The sequence below is a fragment of the Spermophilus citellus genome (assembly GCF_964194105.1).
Source record: "Spermophilus citellus genome assembly, chromosome: 15".
Taxonomy (NCBI): domain Eukaryota; kingdom Metazoa; phylum Chordata; class Mammalia; order Rodentia; family Sciuridae; genus Spermophilus; species Spermophilus citellus.
In genome coordinates this window covers 64,591,559-64,611,456 of record NC_138195.1, presented here as the reverse complement: position 1 = coordinate 64,611,456, position 19,898 = coordinate 64,591,559, and the positions used below count along the sequence as shown (strand labels likewise).

The window sequence follows — 19,898 nt, the reverse complement described above, 5'->3', positions numbered from 1 at the left end:
ATATTCAGGGTATGATTTCAATCATTCTGCCCTCATCTCCTATTCATCCTTTCGGTTTCCTTTCAAAGTTTTATAAAGATTTATTGCTATTTTCTACACTCTTCAACTTACATAGAAGCAATTCTCATTTGTAATTAATTTATTATCATCTCAATGGAATTCTGACCCAGGGAAAAATACATGTTTATTAACAGAATCTGCTGAGAGATAAATTTTTTAAAATATTAAGGTTGCTTATAAAAGAGAAAACTATTAATACTCAGAAAAAATCCTCTTCTTGGCAAGTATTTTTCTAGACTCAGACTTCTAGAATAATAAAATGCATAAGGCACATATTCTGCCTAAATAACATCTCTTTCTCATAAATAGGAGCTATTAAAATACTTCTCAGAATCTGGAAATTTTCTCAAGCCATCTACCAAATTTCCAGACTATTCACTATGCTTCAACAAATAATTTCCATCTTCCCTGACCCCATATCAGAACACCACTGTTTCAGAATAAAGATCTATAAGAACACATCTATTATTCAAAGTGGTCCGTTCTCTAGAAAACCAATATACAAGGATGCTTGTGCCTGCTGAAAATTCCCTCCCATGACATCCAAACTCTTTATCCAGAGTATTTTGTCACTAAAATACAAACACTTTTCTCTCATTCACTTTCTTCTATTTTCCAAATTTGTATCATTGTTATTCCCTTGTGACATTAGTAAAAATTATATCTCATAGCCCACATGTTTTGATAATTAAGTTTCTCTAAGAGGAAAACTGTGCTCATACCTGTAATTTCTTGGTGCTTCAGCAGGAGCAGGAGTCCATATCTCAGGGTGGTACTTGTTGTTTCTGTTCCAGCTACAAACATGTCAGTTACAGTGGCCAACAAGCTTTCAATAGTAAACTCAGACTGTCGATTTTGCTTCTCCTAGGAATATTTGATTATTTAATTATTAAATAGCTACCATCATATTGAATTACAATAAATCCAAAATAACACAGGTTATTCCAAAAATAAGCATATTTAGAAATAGAAAGTATATTGTGCATACAACTGAATAGTATAGCAGAGAATGTGAATGTGAATGTTGACCCAAATTTCATTTTTTATAATCCTTATTTCTTGTTTGCCTTAAAATTCCATTGCCCAGATTTTATTGCAGATATGTTGGTCATAATACATATTTGATGCCAAAGACATAAGAGAAGGAATCTGCTGGTATGATTTTCTCTTTCCTTCTTACTAAAACACATATGTGACAATAGAGTGGGTACAGGCAATACTTGGGAACATGAGTATTTCAGCTTCAATGCAAAGGCTCATACAACAAGTATGGTGATGAATAATGGCAGGCACATAAGTTCTTGGTGATTCAGGGCTATTGTATTGGCTCTGGACAACAATAGATACTCTCTGTATATGAGATGTGCATAGTATTTTTTAATCCATTAATTTTTTCTTTGTTATCTACACACAGAATCTTAACTGATACAAAAAGATAAATCAGAGCCAAATTTTATAGAATATTATGAGTCATAATCAAGAGTTTGCAGTTTTTAGCTGGGCGCAGGGGCACATGCCTATAATCCCAGCAATTTGGAAGGCTGAAGCAAGAGGATAGCGAGCTCAAAGACAGCCTCAGCAATGCAGCGAGACCCTAAGTAACTTAGCAAGATCCTGTCTCAAAAATAAAATATGAAAAGGGCTAGTGGGTGGGGCTGGGGTTGTGGCTCAGTGGTAGCACACTTGCTTAGCACATGTGAGGCGCTGGGTTTGATCCTCAGCACCACATTAAAAAAATAAAAAAATACAGTTCTTATGTCCATCTACAACTAAAAATATTTTTTTAAAGTGACTAGGAATGTGGTTCAGTGGCTAAGCACCCCTGGGTTCAATCCCTGGTACAAAAAAAAAAGTGAAAGATTGCAATTTTTAGAGCACAACATGAGCCACAAAGCTGAATAAGAGACTTGCCTCTCCCCCCACCCCTGAATGCACCTCTACACAAATCAATTCCCTCTCAGAGAAAGAAAACAGTTGAGAAAGTCTTACACAGTTGCCATCAGAGAAAACATCCAGACAAAATGAGATGTAAAAGCCACAAGATTTTTGGGCAGTGACCCCACCCTAAGGACTAAAACCACACAATCTTGAAGGAATCACCACCATTCAGATTTTCCCTAAGGAGAGGAGGGATTGGACCACAGTTATTACACCCTAACTCAAAAATTCCTCATGGTTTGTCTCTTCACTAGCTCTGGGAATAAAGGGGAGCATGCATCCATGTGTTGTTTGAGGGTATTTTTTACATTTTTACATGCATTTTATATTTTTTTCTTTTATTAGTGCATTATAGTTATACATAATAGTTGGGTTGGTTTGACAAAAATCATACATGCATGGAGTTTAATTTACTGTGTTTCAGACCTCAGTCTCCCCACATTTTTCTCCCCTCCTACCTCATTCTTCTTTCTCTACTCATCTTCCTTTAATTTGTTTATTTATCTATTTTTATCGGTGCTTTATAGATACACATACAGGTGAAATTCACTGCAATATACTTACACATAGGCACAGCATGATTTTGCTCAATTCATTCTGCATTGTCTCCCATTCCTGTTCCTCTTCCCTCCCTTCTTTACTCCACCATATGGTGGTTTCATTCCTAGTTTTTTGAAGAATCTGCACACTGCTTTTCAGACTGGCTGTACTGATTTTCAGCCCCACCAACAATGTAAGAATGGACCTTTTCCCCACATTCTTACCTGCATATATGATGTTTGTGTCCTGGATAATTGCAATTCTGACTGGAGTGAAATGAAGTCTGAGTGTTATTTGATTTGATTGTTAGAGATGATGAACATATTTTCATATATTTGTTGGCCATTTGTATTTCTTATTTTGAGAAATGTCTTTGCCCACTTCTTGGTTTGGTTATTTGTTTTTCTGGTTTTTGTTGTTCTGTTTTATTCTTGGTTTTGTTTTTGTTTTGGTGTTATGCTTTTGAGTTCTTTACTTAGTCTGGATATTAATCGCCTATCAGAGGAATAGCAAGTAAAAGTTTTCTCCTATTTCATAGGCTCTCTCTTTATGTTCTTAATCATTTCCTTTGCTTATGCCCAAGGTTTTTAACTTGATGACATCCCACTTACTGATTATTGGTTTTATTTCTTGAGTTTTAGGGGTCATGTTGAGGAAGTCAGTGCCTCCACTAATATGCACCCACATGTTTCTCTAGACTACGAAATTTTGGCTATTTGACAAAAGCCTGCAAGCATCCTCACGGGCTTCAATATCCATGGCAGAGAAGGAAATAAAATACAAAGGCCATGGTTTCTCCCTGAAAAGAATTTACTAGCATACTCCACCAACTGCTTCTGCTCCCACATAAGCTACTAATTATTAGGAAGTTTACTAGGCCAATAAACAAATCCCTGGCAGCGTGAGCATGAGTTTGGCACTTCCTAAGCTTTCTCCAAAGGCACCCAAAGTGATAATTTCAGGTGTACCTATTCAACTTGAAAGAAGCTTGTTTCTACACTGAGTGCCAAAATCTGTACAGCCCTGCATCATTAACCACCTAGCTTGGGGAGTTGATGGGACCTTCAAAATCCTTAGATTGGGCTGGGGATGTGGCTCGCCTGGCATGAGTGCGGCCCAGGTTCGATCCTCAGCACCACATACAAAAACAAAGATGTTGTGTCCGCCAATAACTAAAAAATAAATATTAAAATTCTCTCTCTCTCCCTCTCTCTCTCTCTCTCACTCTCTCTTTAAAAAAAAATCCTTAGATCACAGAAGGTGGACAAACAACAGGAACAATTCCAGCAGCTATCTTCACAAGATCAGAGAGAGTAGTTGGAATGTGAGTGCAGGTATTGACCACAGAAACTCTCCATGGCATGGTGGATAGAAAGAAAGTAGGAGATTCATACATATTCTCAGATTCATTGTGAGGATACAGGGAATTGGAAGACTTTTGTAACATCCCAAACTTTTCAACTATATGTAGAGAGTGTGAATTCTTCCTTAACTATCTTGTGGTACTGACAGGACATGGCAAATCCTATAATCTCAAAGGGCTGAAAAAACAGACACAGCAGTTCAAACAAATACAAATAAACAGCTAAACTAGTGAGATCCTTCTTCTACTAGAAGATAGTCTTAAAGACCAGGAGAGGCAGTTGTTTTATATAATGTGCAGAAACCATCAGAGAAAGTCAAGAAAAATTGAGAAATAGGGACATATGGCCTGCATAAGATAAACCTTCAAAATCCAACCTTAGCAAAATTGAGATGTCATTTGCCTGACAAGAGAATTCAAAATAATTGTCATAAAGATGCTTACTGAGGGAGAGCAATGAAAGAAGAAACTGAAAAAGGGGAATGAAAGGAAAGGAGCGGGGATAGGAATAGGAAAGACAGTAGAAAAAATCTAAAATAATTTTCCAATATATACATATGAACGCCTAAGTAAACCCCACCATCATGCCCAACCATAAGAATGGGTTCCTAATTAGAATAAGATATATCCCATGCTTGTATAATTTTATCAAAATGGATTCTGCTGTCATGTGTAACTAAGAAGAACAAATAAAAATAAATAAATAAATAAGAACAAACTGAGAATTTCAGCAAATTACAGAAAATATATTTCTCAACAACTATAGAAAATATAAAACAGTGCCAAAAAGAAATTATAGTGATGGAGAATGCTATAACTGAACTGAAAAATTCAACAGAGGAATTCGACAGCAAAATAGATCAAGCAGAAGAAAGGATCAGTAAATTCAAATGTAGGTTGCTGCCAATCTGAGAAGAAAAAAAAAAGAATGAAAAAGAGTGAAGACAGCTTAAGGACATCAAGAACACAATCAAGTGGAACAACATTAAGTAATACTGTCATGCCAGGAGAGAGATTGAAAGAAGCAAAAAACCTATCAAAATATATAACAATTTCCCAAGCCTGGAAAAAGAATTAGAAATCCAGGTTTGGGAAGCTCAGAGGACACCAAATAAGATGAATCCAAAGAGAACCACACAACACACATAATAGTCAAATTGCCAAAAGTTTAATGCCGAGGATTTTCCAGGCAGCAAGGTAAAGATGACTTATAACATAGAAGGGAATTATAATGAGATTCTCAGTGAATTAATTATTTTCAGCAAAAATCTTATAGGACAAAGATTGATATATATATTTTTTTTTTCAAAATTCTGGGGTGAGGGACATGCTTATCAATGGATACTTACCCTGAAATTCTAAATATAAAAATATATATGACAAGCCTACAGCAAACATCATATTCACCACTGCAAAGTTGGAGGCATTGCCTCTAAGACCAAGAAAGCAAAACAGTAACAAAAGGAATGGGAAATGGGCAAGCTCTTCAATAAATGTTAACGTGGAAACTGGGTATCCACGTACCCATACCCAAGAATAAAATTTGACCATTACCTCAATCCTTGTATAAGACTCGGCTCAAAATTCATTAAAGACTTTATTGTGAGACATGATACTAAAAAACTACCAGAGGGAAAAACCTCCATGTCACTGGTCTGGGAGGTGATTTCTTAGATGTAACCACAACACCACAGGCAATGAGAGCTAAAATAGTAAATGTGATTTCCTCAAACTAAAAGTGTCTGCACCTCAAAGGAAACAATTATCACAGTGAAGAGACGATCTACAGATCAGCAGAAAGTATTTGCAAATGAGGAGGGGCTAATATCCTAAATATATAAGGAACTCAAATTACTCAATAGCAAGAAAATAAATAACACTATTTACAAATGAACAAAGGATATGAATAAACTCTTCTCAAAAGAAGACTTAAAATGGCCAAAAGATATTTGAAAAAAATATTCAACATCACAAATCATAAGGGAAATGCTCACTCCAGTTAGAATGGCAAAAAAAAAAAAGTCAAATTACTTCAGAGTAATAATAGGGCTGGTGAAGATGTGGAGAAAATAGAACCCCTGCACACTGTTGATGTATATGAAAATTACCAAACAGCATCACAGTTCTCACCACTGCAGCGTTCCATACAGAACCTATCATTTGCCTCTCATCTGCTCCTCTACCTAAAACTCATTTCTGTAGAGCTGTAGAATATGACAAAAGTGAAGACTTGATTTTGTTTCATGATCTTCAAACTGACAAAGTCCAAAGAGGTGAAAAAAATCTCATAGCTGGCTCATACATATACCTGATCAAATCCCACTCCATGCCAATGTTCAGGTTTTCAGAGTACTTGAAAGAAATTTCTACCTCCTTATCTACCCAAATTCATTTCTGGTTACCTCAGACTTCTTTCCTGCATCTGCACCACCACACACATTTGAACCTTTCCTCTGAAATCCCCTCCCCTATTTCTCTTAGCAAATACTTGAAGATCTACATCAAACCTCAGGACAAGCAAGAAGACCACATAGGTTAAGCCCTTTCTGCTTATTCTCCCACATGCTGTGTGATAGGTTGTGTCTACTTTTATTTTATGGCTTGGTATTCTGTATTTTCTAATGGGTTCATATTTCCATTTCACCAGAGGCATATAATCTGTTTTTCCCCAAACAGTTTATTAGTGCCTAAAAGCAGTGTCCATGTATTCTAACTGAATTTAAGAATTCAATTTTAAATCTTCCAAGAGGTTTAGTCCAGATCCATGCATGCACTAGGCACTTAAATGTTTACCAAATGTTTCTTGCCTGATCAATTATATTCCCAATAAGTAAAGAAATTATTAATGAAAGAAGCACAAAGTATAAGCAAATAAATAACATTTTACCTGTTTCATTTTGATCAGGAAGCAATCAATGAAGTCCCGGGGATTGTCTATGTCCAAGGATTCTTGGTGATCTTTTACTTGTTCCAAAACATAACTTTTTATGTAAGCAAAATTTTTAAATACTTTGTTATGACTCCCTGGGAGAAAATCCATGAGAGCAGGGAAAGCACTGCAGACCTTAAAGATTAAAGTAGTATTTATTAGGCCAGGAGTAGTGGTCCACCTACAGTTCCAGCTACAAAGGAGGCTGGGCCCATGAGCTGGAGACCAGACTGGGCAACATAGTGAGACCACTTAGCAAAAATAAAATTAAATTTTAAAAAAATTACTGAAGTCATATACACCATATGCCAATCATGGTTAAAAAGTGTGATGACATGGCATTTGCAGGTAAATAGATGAAGTTAAAGAATATCATGCTAAGTGAAATAAGCCAATCCCCAAAAACCAAAGGCTGACTGTTTTCTCTGACATGAGGATGCTGATCTATAATGGGGGAGAGGGGTCAGGGGGAAGCCTGAGAGGAATAAAGGAACTTTAGTAGGGCAAAGGGGAGGGAAGGGAAAGGAGAGGGCTTGAGGGTAGAAAAGATGGTGGAATGAGATGGACATCATTAACCTAATTACATGTATGAAGACACAAATGGTGTGCCTCTACTTTGTGTACAACCAGAGACATGAAAAATTGTGCTCTGTATGTGTATTGAAATGCATTCTGCTGTCATGTATAACAAATAAATAAGCAATTAAAAAAAGAAAAAGAAAAAAAGTATGGTGAATTAAAGCATGATCTCCAATATATGATTGCACATATAAAGGAATCCTCCATGCTGTCAGGGAGATGGGAATAAACTGACCATATCATCAAACATGAGAAGAATGTCCCATCCTGATACATTTTTTTACATTAGGGCATCTTTATGTCAATTCTCTCATTTTTACTCACAACCTTGAAACACAGAATGCCATGAATTGTTATGATTCATATGTTGCACGTGAGCACAGAGGTTAAGGACGTTTGGACAACCTGATACAGAGCACACAGCCACTCCCTGCTATTTCTTCCACCAGCAATAAGCCTCAGGAACAGAATTATGATTTTGTAACTGGGAGGGGTGCAAAGATACCATGAAAACTAGCACTGCATTTTATAGACAAGCACTTGTACACAAGAATGGTTAAATGACTCCTATAAAATCATGCTATTATCTTTTAGGCAGAGTTTAGGGCACAGTAGCTCAACACAGGGTAATAGTGTGATGTTTGCTTATGGTTCATTCACACCAAAAACCAATCATTCTGGGATCTTGACCCTGGTCACTTTCTCAACTAGGATACCAGCTGAAGCCTCAAACACACTCACTACTCAGAGGATCCTGGCAGCAGCTGTGTCCCAAACATTCTCCATCCTTGATATTCTAAATTACAATATTGCTGCCAAGTAATGTCATGAAGAGCTCCTTAGAGTTGACTGGCAGACCAGCCTGTGGGTCATGGAAACTTTTCAACAAGAGCCTGGACGTCCACTGTGTGCCTGGGCATCCTTCGGGGAAGTCACCAAAGTGCTGCCTAGAAACAGAGATTTGGTGGGAAAACCACTAGCCCTTGGGCTTGAATTCTACCCCAAGATTCAGGCATTTGTCGTCTTTGTAAAAATGAAGGGCTGTCTACCTTTTTGAGAGGTTCACATCATGATAGTAAGATCTGGACAGGACTGTGGTGTCTAAACATTTACTTCACAGTAGGCACAGTAGAGAGCCCATCCCCCACCAAAAAAATTCAAAATATCTTGGAAAAGCTGGCAGAATCAACTTTGTCAGAACTCTGGAAGACAGAAGTTTACAACAAAGGGAAAGATGAGTTTAAAAAATAAAATAAAATAACTAAAACTCGCTGGAAAGCTTTGTGGCATTGCTTGTGCTCCTCCCACCTCCCTCCCTGGCTTGGCAGTGGCCTTAAGGAGAGCAGCCCTGTTCCCAGTGAGGGACCCTGGTTCTTGGTTCCAGAGGAACAGGGACTGTGTTTCTCTGCTGTAACCTATCGAGGACTACCTGAAAGACAGAAGTAAAGCCTGTGTATCTGCTTCATCTAAGTCAGAACTCACTGGGGCAGAAAAGCAATGGCAATATCAAAAGCCTCATAACGAAAAAAAAAAAACTCATAATGTCCTACGGAAGGAAAAAAAAATTTTTTAACTTAGAATGTCACGAAGCAACCCTAAACCAGCCAGGGCAAAAGAGTACAGTTAAGGCACAACAGCCTAGGAAGGAAAGCTTGGAGAGGGTATCTTTGAAAAATTACAACATTCAAAAGCACCCACACATTCTGATAAATTCAAACAAATTACAAACAGGCCCAGGGAAGAATTTGGGCTAAGAAACGACCCTAAGTTTTTACCTCTGCTGAATTCTAGGCTGCCTACGAGCAAGTTGGCTGGCATAGAGTCAATCTGGAGAAAGTTCCTCCCTCCCTCCCTCCATTTATTTTGGCCCTCCTTCTTTTTTTCTTCTTTCCTTTGGTTCATCTTCTCTCTCTCTCTGTGACTCTCTCTCTCTCTCCTCCCCCTGTCCTCCATTTTCTTTCTCTCTCTTTTTGGCTCCTCACTTTCAAGGACATTTCTGTTGAAACTATGGGTACATAAGCTAAAGGAACAGAGATTTCAGAGACCACACGTGACAAAGATTACAGACTTTTAAAAAATGGCTTAGAAAAGTCACACAGTTTAGAATTTGTGCTTATTTCATTAGTTTTTCTTTTCATATACCATGTATTACTTTTACCATGTTGTTGAAAACAACATTCTACAGAAAGGAGAGAGAGAGAGAGAGAGAGAGAGAGAGAGAGAGAGAGAGAGAGAGAGAGAGACACTATCAAACAAAAAAAGAAACAAAGAAAAGAAAACCAAAAAACAAGGAAGGAGGATGAATCTGCTTTCCAAACAATAATCTATAAACTGAGGTATGAGAGAAATGTTTGATAGTGAACCCAATGGACACTGATGTAGAACTTTGGACTTGTCAGAGAAATAAACACAAATGGTTGTTAAGAAAAGATGATCTTGGTCTCACCTGCATCCATGGGGAATTCAAAATCTTGAAGTTTTCATTAAATTTTTCCATCAAGTTAAGAAAATTCTTATCTTTATAATCAAAACGATTCTGGAAAATAATGGAGCAGATCACATTGCAAGGAGCGCAGCCCAGGATGAACGTAGGATCACTGGGTGAGCCTGAAGAATTAGAAACAATTTTGAAAGACATTAAAATATACATATAAAAGTCTGTGTCTTTAGAGTCACAAACAAGGGTAACTTTAGAATCTCTAAAACAATTCTGACACAGAACTCTCACATGCTTAAAATCAACACATCATTTTTTCCTTTGAACCTATATTGACTATTCTATCCTAGCTATCTTAATAATTGTTATACAAATACTCTTTTAATATTCACGCCTCAAGTAAACATCACTCTTTGTGCACATGATTCTGATCCAAGGTCCCTGTTATTTTGGAAGGCAAAGGGAAAAAAAAACTTTTGAGTGGCCACTATATATACAATGAAATATTACTCAGCAATAAAAGAGAATAAAATCATGGCATTTGCAGGTAAATGGATGGGGTTAGAGAAGATAATGCTAAGTAAAGTTAGCCAATCCCAAGAAACCAAATGTCAAATGTTTTCTCTGATATAAGGAGGCTGATTCATAATGGGATAGGGAGAGGGAGTGTGGGAGGAATAGATGAACTCTAGATAGGGCAGGGTTCTTGGAGGGGAAGGGAGGGAGCATTGGGTTATAATGATGGTGGAATGTGATGATCATTATTATCCAAAGTGCATGTATAAAGACACAAATTGGTGTGAATATACTTTGTATACAACCAGAGATATTAAAAATTGTGCTCTATATGTGTAATAAGAATTGTAATACATGCCACCATCATATATAAATTTAAAAAGAGAATTAAAAAAACAGTAAGGGCTAGAGTCATAGCTCAGTTGTAGAGTGCTTACCTAGCATGGGAGGCACTGGGTTTGATTCTCAGCACCGCATATAAATAAATAAATAAAGGTCCGTAAACAACTAAATAAATTAATTAAAATATGAACAAATCTTTAAAAATAAAACACCTAGTAAGGACTTGGGATATGGCTCAATGTTAGAGGACTTGCCTATCATGGGAGAGGCCTTGGATTCAATCCTCAGTACAGGGGGTGGAGAGAAAACCCTTAATAATTTGAGTTAGTGCAGAAGCACATTGTCATGATGAGCAAAAGGTATGACTTATGCAGTCCAGGGGGAGAAATAAAGAATATCCATATGCTTCTGCCCTTTTCAATGCTTTATTCACTCAAATCATTCAATACAATTTCACTCTATAAGTTCTTATTCAAGAAAACAATAATCCTTAATGCTAGGCACTGCAATAGGCATAATCAATTCACAGCAAACAATTCTAGAGTAATTAATATTCTAAGCACTGCAAACACACTTAACCATGACAGGCTCATGACAGACATTCCCTCTGCATGCTAAGTTCAAGTATCAGATCAAAAGTCTCAAGCCTTTTAAGCTCTAAGTCCAGCAGATGCACACTCACTCAGACCACAGTGATCAGGTCCAGAACCAAGGCAGGTTTCTGGGGTGGAGCTGATGGCCTGTTTAGGAGGTGGTCCTAGGGAGAAGTTGCAGGTTTCACCAGGGTCAAGATGTGGCTGTAGAGTTTGAGAGTGGTGAGAACAATGCAGAGGTTCAGGCAGATGAAATGAGTTGGGATGTCAGCGCAGTCCTCATCAGGCTCTCCAGCTTTCGTGCATCAGTATCGAATGGCTGAATATTTGTTCATTTGCTCTATTATTTATACTAAATTTGGGGGCTTTTGACCCCCCCTTCAATCCTTATCAGTTACCACCAGATTTCTCAGTGACATCATTTACCCTGGGGTTAACACATCTGGTCTGGTGGTCTCCCCTCTGATCTTCTCACCTTTTCCTCTTACCAGGCCAGGACAGCCTGCCAGGGGCTTCACTCTGTTTATCATGGGAAGGGGAAGTAACTTGTTTGAGATCATACTGGAGGGCTCTGTGGTTGTGCCTGGTGAGACTGCAGGTTTCAAACTGGAGTTTATAATATGGAGTGGCTTAGGCTCAGGACTAAGGCCATCCTCACACACATCCACCTGGGAACCTTGTAAAAAGTTAAACATTGACATAGGAAGGATTAAAATAGCAACCTGGAAACTTTTATATGGAATGAATAGTTTCAGAAATTATAGGAACTATTTGTAGAACCAGCACAGAAGCTGACTAAATTAGAGAGAATAACTACAGGAAATGCAGGCATTTGCAGGTAAATACAAATGTAAAAAGGCAAAAGCTATCCATGTTATATGAAACGAAAACCAAACAAAAATTAGCACATACTCTTGGGGCTGGGGTTGTAGCTCAGTGGTAGAGTGCTTGCCTGGCATGTGTGAGGCACTGGGATTGATTCTCAGCACCACATATAAATGAATAAATAAAATAAAGGTCCATCAACAAATAAAACAAATACTTTTTTAAAAAAATTAGCACATACTCTAAGAGAGATCTATTAGCTTAAGATAAGTGAAATAAGTCCTGGGAAAGCTGGGAATGGAACCACCATTTGACCCTGCTATTGCCCTTCTTGGACTATTCCCTGAAGACCTTAAAAGAGCATGCTACAGGGATACTGCCACATCGATGTTCATAGCAGCACAATTCACAATAGCTAGACTGTGGAACCAACCCAGATGCCCTTCAATAGATGAATGGATAAAAAAAATGTGGCATCTATACACAATGGAGTACTATGCAGCAATAAAAACTGACAAAATCATAGAATTTGCAGGGAAATGGATGGCACTAGAGCAGATTATGCTTAGTGAAGCTAGCCAATCCCTAAAAAACAAATACCAAATGTCTTCTTTGATATAATGAGAGCAACTATGAACAGAGCAGGGAGGAAGAGCAGGAAGAAAAGATTAACATTAAACAGAGACATGAGATGGGAGGGAAAGGGAGAGAAAAGGGAAATTGCATGGAAATGAAGGGAGACCCTCATTGCTATACAAAATTACATATAAGAGGTTGTGAGGGGAATGGGAAAATAAACAAGGAGAGAAATGAATTACAGTAGATGGGGTAGAGAGAGAAGATGGGAGGGGAGGGGAGGGGGGATAGTAGGGGATAGGAAAGGTAGCAGAATACAACAATTACTAATAGGGCATTATGTAAAATTGTGGATGTGTAACCGATGTGATTCTGCAATCTGCATTTGGGGTAAAATTGGGGGTTCATAACCCACTTCAATCTAATGTATGAAATATGATATGTCAAGAGCTTTGTAATGTTGTGAACAACCAATTAAAAAAAAAGATAAGTGAAATAAGAAATCTTCATTTCAAATTTAAATCACAGGTTGGACAAACACAAAAAAATTACATCAATAAATGAAGTCCTTTTATTTCTTCATTTCAATACTGAAAGGGAAAATTAAAAAAAAAAAAAGAATCTCCTACTCTAGAAAATAGTGTCCGTCATCACAAAGTCCTCCACCTTTACTGTATTTGCCAAAGTCTGCACTCCTGTGGAAATAAGAGTTATTGCTCTATATAGTTATCACAGAATACTGAATGTGTAAGGATGGCCTTAACCTAAGACGGGCCTTAACCCAAGTAACTCCATTTTAAAATAAAACTGCAGTCCCCACCAAGCAAGCCTACAGAGCCCTCTAATATTGTCATCAGGCAGAGCCTGATAAAAGCAAGTCACTTTCCACAACCATGATAAAAACCCAGAGTGAAGTCACTGTCATTTGCCTTTGTCCTGATAAAGTCAGAGGCAAGAGATCAGGCCTCAGCTCACTGGTACAGTTGTCCTGACCCCAGAATCAAAAGACCTCACTGAGAAACCCAGTAGTGGCTGATAGGGATCAAAAGGGTGAGTAGAAGCCCCCAAATCTAGCATAAGTGATAGAGCAAATGAACAGACATTCAGCCAGCTGACACTGATGCCCACATGCCAGAGAGCCTGATGAGGACCTGGACTAACATCCCAACACTTCTCATCATCTGCCTGATCCTCTGCATCATCCTCACCGCTCTGAAACTCTACCGCCATATCTTGACCCTGGTGAGAACAGCGACTTCTCCTTATGATGGTCTCCTCAGCGGCCATCAGCGTCACCCCAGGAGAATCCTCCATTGGTTCCTGACCTGATCACCATTGTCTGAGTGAGTGTGCATCTGCTGGAGTTAAGGTCTAGGCTTCAGACTTTAGATCTCACACTTGAGCTTAGCACGCAGAGGGGATGTCTGTCATGAGTCTGTCATGATTAAGTGTGTTTGCAGTGCTTAGAATTAACTTAGAATTGTTTGCTTTGAATTAATTATGTCTTGCAGTGCCCAGCATTAAGGATTGTCATTTTCTTTTTAAAACATATTTTTTAGTTGTAGTTGAACACAATACCTTTATTCTGTTTATTTATTTTATATTTATGTGGTGCTGAAGATCGAACCCAGCATCTCACACGCACTAAGTGAGCACTCTACTGCTGAGCCACAACCCCAGCCCCAGGATTGTCATTTTCTTGATTAATAACCTATAGAGTGGAATTGTATTGAGTGATTTGAGTGAATACAGCATTGAAAAGGGGCAGAAGTGTATGGACGTTCTTTATTTCTCCCCCTCAACTGCAAAGTCACACCTTTTTTTGCCCATTGCGACAGTATGTTATTATGAATTTTAAATTTAAACATCATTTAGGTCTAGTCCCATAATTTTACAGAAAAGAAAATGGGAAATTTTTCTTCTTTGGATGGGCAATATTTAAATAAAATTTCTGTAACAAAATTAACAAAAAAAACCCTTTATATGTAAAAGCCCCCAAATATGCATTATAGATATAATTAAGGGGAATTTGAATGAAAAGTGTTATGAAGAAATAATAGGGAATTAAATAATAGAAAACTGTTTAGTTAACAACTCTTATGTCTGGCTCCTTTTCAGGTGAAAACCTAGGGTATTAAGCTTTCAAGAAAAAAATTCTTATTTTACTTTGGAAGATAAAAGAATAATTTGAAATTTCTGTGTGTGTGTGTGTTTGCTTCACACACACACACACAAATCTGATTTTCAATCTTTCCCTTCATTTAGAAAAACACTTAGTATATTTTAGGGTAATTTCAAGCTGGAAATCAATATGTCATAGATGAGTAGAGTTTGCACTGGAGGTAAGTAATTACCATAAAACCTCTAATCCCAAACTAAATGGTTTTAAGATGTTCCTGGGATCCTGTTTTTGCTTGGATGTGCTGAAGACAAAAAAGCAGGAGATGATAACCATTGAAAAGACTGGTAGATATTACAGTCCCCAAATAAAAAATGCCAGTCCCCACAGGGCCAATTTCAGTCAGGAGGCAGAAGAAGCAAGGGGAAGTCATGGAGCAAAAACCTCACTGGAGTTTGCAACAGAAGGAATGAGTGAAGTAGGGTAGGTACACTGTGTATCTCATTGGATAATCCGAATAATTTCAGTGGGCTCAGGACTATAGAGAGCATCACTAGTTATTCCATAGCTGGCCCTGGGATGATTAAGGGCAAGGAGAATGTAACTTCTCTGAGAGTGATAGAGGACCCCTATATAGCTTCTCTCATGCAGAAATCACCAGTGCTGTGTCCCCTTGCAGGACTCTTGACCTCGGCATTCAAGGAGGACTCTAGCTCCTGACAACCAACTCCCAAAGTACTAGCCCAGGCAGGGCTCGCAAGCACCTTAGCACTGCTGCAGAACTCCCAGATGCCGCTCCACTCCGCTCCCACGCAGGACACTTAGATGCTATCTACCCTCAGGAACTCCAGCCTCCACTCCCCTGTGGACCTCCATCTACCAACAAGGGGATTCCTGGTTCGCCTCCATCTCCGCAGCTACTGCCATAGTCCCATCCCCTACATGGTAATCTTTATGTGTCCTGGAGACATCTCACAGGCTCTGAAGGCAGCCAAAGCCACAGTACTGAATGTTACAGAGCTCATTTATGAACACATAACACAATGCCATCGCCCACTCTCCACACCAAACCCAAAACCCGGCGCTGGAAGCAGACCGCCTCCAACTTGGCTTACCTTCCTCGCCATATTTGGTGGAGGAAGTTCCCAGATCGGAACTCCAGCTGGCCAACTGCCTACTTTCCAACTCTCCCCTTTTCCCCACCACAGTAACTGCCCAACACAAAACAGCTCTCAGTGGTACAGGTGCATAGTGTGACCCTGGCGCAGCCCGTGGAAGCCCTGGTGAGAGAGGTCCCTCAATTGGGAACTACTAAGGGAGAGGGAGATGGGGCTAAAGTTTAGAGATTAACAGAGAGATCAGGAACTGGGAAATCTTCAGGCAAGATAAGAAGATAGGACCCCATGCTCAAGTCATATGAGCAGACCCAAAAAGAAACCTTGAGGTGTAGTCTCCCTGTAGGGACTGGCGGGATCCACTCCTCACTTCCAGGCACCCTACAACAGGACCAGTCTTCCCACCCTGGTTACCTTCACCATTCTGAGAGAAGAGATATCAGCTAACAGCAGACAACACCACCTATTGGATGAGAAGGGAAGGACGAAAGATACTGCTCTCTAAGACTCTCAACAATGCTGGCTTCTTCCTTGGAGACTTTTCATTTTTCTCTTTTTCTTCTCCCCCTCTATCCTCCTGGCCTCACATCCCCAACATATGTGAAACCAAGTACTTTGCATGATTTAGGATTTTGAGGACTGAGGCATTTGAATAATACACTATAGGTGTATTGTATAGGCCTTTTTTTTCTTTGCTTTTTCTTTTCCCCTCCAATTGTTACTATTTTAACATCCTTTATTTTTCTGAATACATATGTGTGTTTGTTTTATGTACTCTACTGACTTCCCACTTACTTGTCTACCCAAAATTACTTCCTCTCTATTCTCTTGCTACTAATCCTCTTCATTAGATTTCTCTTTCACACTTCCTAAGATATATTAACTCTATATCCTCACATACTACCTCCTCAGCATATTGTCCTATGTCTCACCCCCAGTTCATTGTCCACCGTCAGAAACTGTAAACCCCTTTACAAACCTACTGATTATATTATAGATAATAATATAATTCAACATTTCTGTACATTGTGATCAAACTGTAAACATCTTAATAGCAACGAATTGTTCATAGGTGGTATATTGTTGATAGTGGAATCTGTTAATGTTGTCCTTCCCCATAAAGGAGAGGTATTGGAACCATACAGGAGCACTATAAGCCTATAGGGTTAAAACAGTAACACTCCAGGCCCACAGAGCTAGAAGGGAAGACACACGAGCAACATGAAAAGACAAGGGAAGAAACTGCCCCAAACAAATCAAGAAAATACATCATTAGCATCCATGGCCAGCACAGCAGATGAAATGACAGAGAAGGAGTTCAGGATGTGCATAATTAAAATGTTCTATTCATTTAAGGATGATAAAAGAGAGCAAATACAGGCAGCAGAATATCATTTTGACAAGGAGCTACATGAACAAATACAGAAAGCAAAAGATACTTCAACAGGGAGATAGAGGTTCCAGAAAAAAAAAAAGAAACAGAAATCCTTGAAATGAAAGCAACAATAAACCAAAGGAGAAAACAAGTAAAGTTAAATAACAAAAATAAACAAATATGGCTGGGAATACAAACCATGTCTCAATAATAACCTTGAATGTTAATGACCTAAAATCACCAATCAAAAGACATTGGCTGGCAGAAAACAAAAACAAAAGCAACAATATGCTGCCTCCAGAAGACTCATCTGATAGGAAAGACATCCACAGACTGAAGGTGAAAGATTGGGAAAACTCATACCACTCACATGGACTGTGGAAGCAAGCAGGGGTTTCCATCCTCATATCAAATAAAGTAGACTTCATGATAAAGTTAGTTAAAAGGGATGAAGAAAGACATTTCATATTGCTCAAGGGAACCATACACCAACAAGACATAACAATTATAAATACATATGCACCAAACGATTGAGCATCTTTGTTCACCAAACAAATTCTTCTCAAGTGCAAGAGTCAAATTGACCACAACACAATAATCTTGGGTGACTTTAACACACCTCTCTCACCATTGGATAAATCGTTCAAACAAAAGTTGAATAAAGAAACTACAGATCTCAATAATACAATCAATAACTTTGACTTAACTGATATATATAGAGTATTTCATACTTCATCAAGTGAATACACTTCGTCAAGTGAAAACACTTTCTTCTCAGCACATGTGAGAAGAAAGTATATTTAGACCATTTTAGACAATGGTCTAAAATAGACCATATATGCCACAAAGCAACTCTTAACAAATACAAAAAAGTAGAAATACTACCCTGCATTTTATTAAATAATAATGGAATGAAATTAGAAACCAATGACAAAATAAAAATTACTCCAACTCCTGAAGACTAGACAATATGCTACTGAATGAACAATGGGTTGCAAAATACATCAAGGAGGAGATTAAAAACAACAATAAGTGTTGGCGAGAATATCAGGGAAAAGGCACACTCATATATTGCTGTTGTCAATGCAAAATGGTGCAGCCAATATAGAAATCAGTATGCAGATTCCTTGGAAAACTGGGAATGGAACCACCTTTTGACCCAGCTATCTCATTCCTTGGTCTGTACCCAAAGGACTTAAAAAACAGCATACTACAGGGACAAAGCCACATCAATGTTTATAGCAGCACAATTCACAATAGCTGAACTCTGAGCCAACCTAGATGCCCTTCAGTAGATGAATGGATAAAAATGTGGCATTTATACACAATGGAATATTACTCAGCAATAAGAGAAAATAAAATCATGGCATGTGCAGGTAAATGGATGACGTTGGTGAAGAAAATGCTAAGTGAAGTGAGCCAATCCCAAAAAACAAATGCCAAATGTTTTATCTGATATAAGGAGGCTGACTCATAGTGGGGCAGGGACAGGGAACACGGAAGAAATAGATGAATTCTAGATAGGGCAGAGGGGTGGGAGGGAAAGGAAAGGGACAGGGGATTAGCAAGGATGGTGGAATGTGATGGACATCATTATCCAAAGTACATGTATGAAGACATGAATTGGTGTGAACATACTTTATATACAACCAGAGATATGAAAAATTGTGCTCTATATGTATAATATGAATTGCAATGCATTTCACTGTGATATATAATAAATTAATTTTTTTTAATTAAATATTTTGTAGCAGCCAAAAAAAATAGTTCATTGTTTACAGTGAACACAATAGATGAGTCCTGCACTAAGAGATGCCTAGGCAAATAAATCACAGAAAAGCACCACTTCTGTCAGAAATTGCAGGCATGGGTCATAAAACAAACCCAGACATGTCAGTGAGGCTGATGGAACAAATATGAAACAATTAAGTGACAGCACATGTCACTTTCTTATGCTCCATAAAGATGTGATGAGGTCATTCCCCATATCTACTTGACAAGTGCTCCCTGATAAAATGCTCTAGAAATAGTTGATCCACAATTACATGACAGGAAAAATGTTAGTCTTTAATGACTCTTTTTTTTTATTGAGTCTCAGCACTTTCTGTCTTCATGATATATGGATTTGAAAACAAATAAATAAGCTGGGGAAAATGTAGGATTCAATGAGCATTTTACCCACACTTCATTCACAGTCATCATGAACAAAAACCAAGCATACAGACAGGAAAGCCCTATTGGCTCTCTGCCTCACACCATTGCCTCCTCCCCATGAGAGATAGCAATCACCACCCAAGGATGAAATATTCCAGCCACCCCTGCAATGTTTGGAAGGACCTCAAAAGAGAAGAGAGCAGTGTGTTGAGGTGAATAACATAAGAGGCACCCACCACTGTTCTTCCTCAACTCCTCCACAAGGCAACGGGCTTCCTCTTGAACTCGGTCCTCAATGCTCCTCTTTCCCATCCCAAAATTCCTCAGGGTCATGAGAGAGAAGCGTCGGAGCTCCTTCCATTTTGTTCCATTGCTGAAAATGACTCCTAACAGAATGAAATAGAGAGAGAAATCCAAAGCAAAGAAGAGAAAACTGA

General features: G+C 38.4%; 1 protein-coding gene across 2 annotated transcripts in view; it reads right to left on the bottom strand.

Annotated features, from left to right (window-relative positions):
• LOC308634131 (cytochrome P450 2C55-like) overlaps positions 1–19,898 on the bottom strand; it is a gene marked incomplete at both ends in the record, with an annotated part of 30,728 nt that overhangs the window by 9,293 nt on the left and 1,537 nt on the right. Inside the window, 4 exons of one of the 2 annotated variants that reach the window (XM_081267724.1) lie at positions 783–924; positions 6,789–6,965; positions 9,856–10,016; positions 19,698–19,847. In XM_081267724.1, coding sequence (XP_081123850.1) covers positions 783–924; positions 6,789–6,965; positions 9,856–10,016; positions 19,698–19,847 — 630 coding nt within the window. The remainder of the gene's footprint in view (positions 1–782; positions 925–6,788; positions 6,966–9,855; positions 10,017–19,697; positions 19,848–19,898) is intronic. The other variant, XM_081267725.1, reaches the window with a different exon arrangement.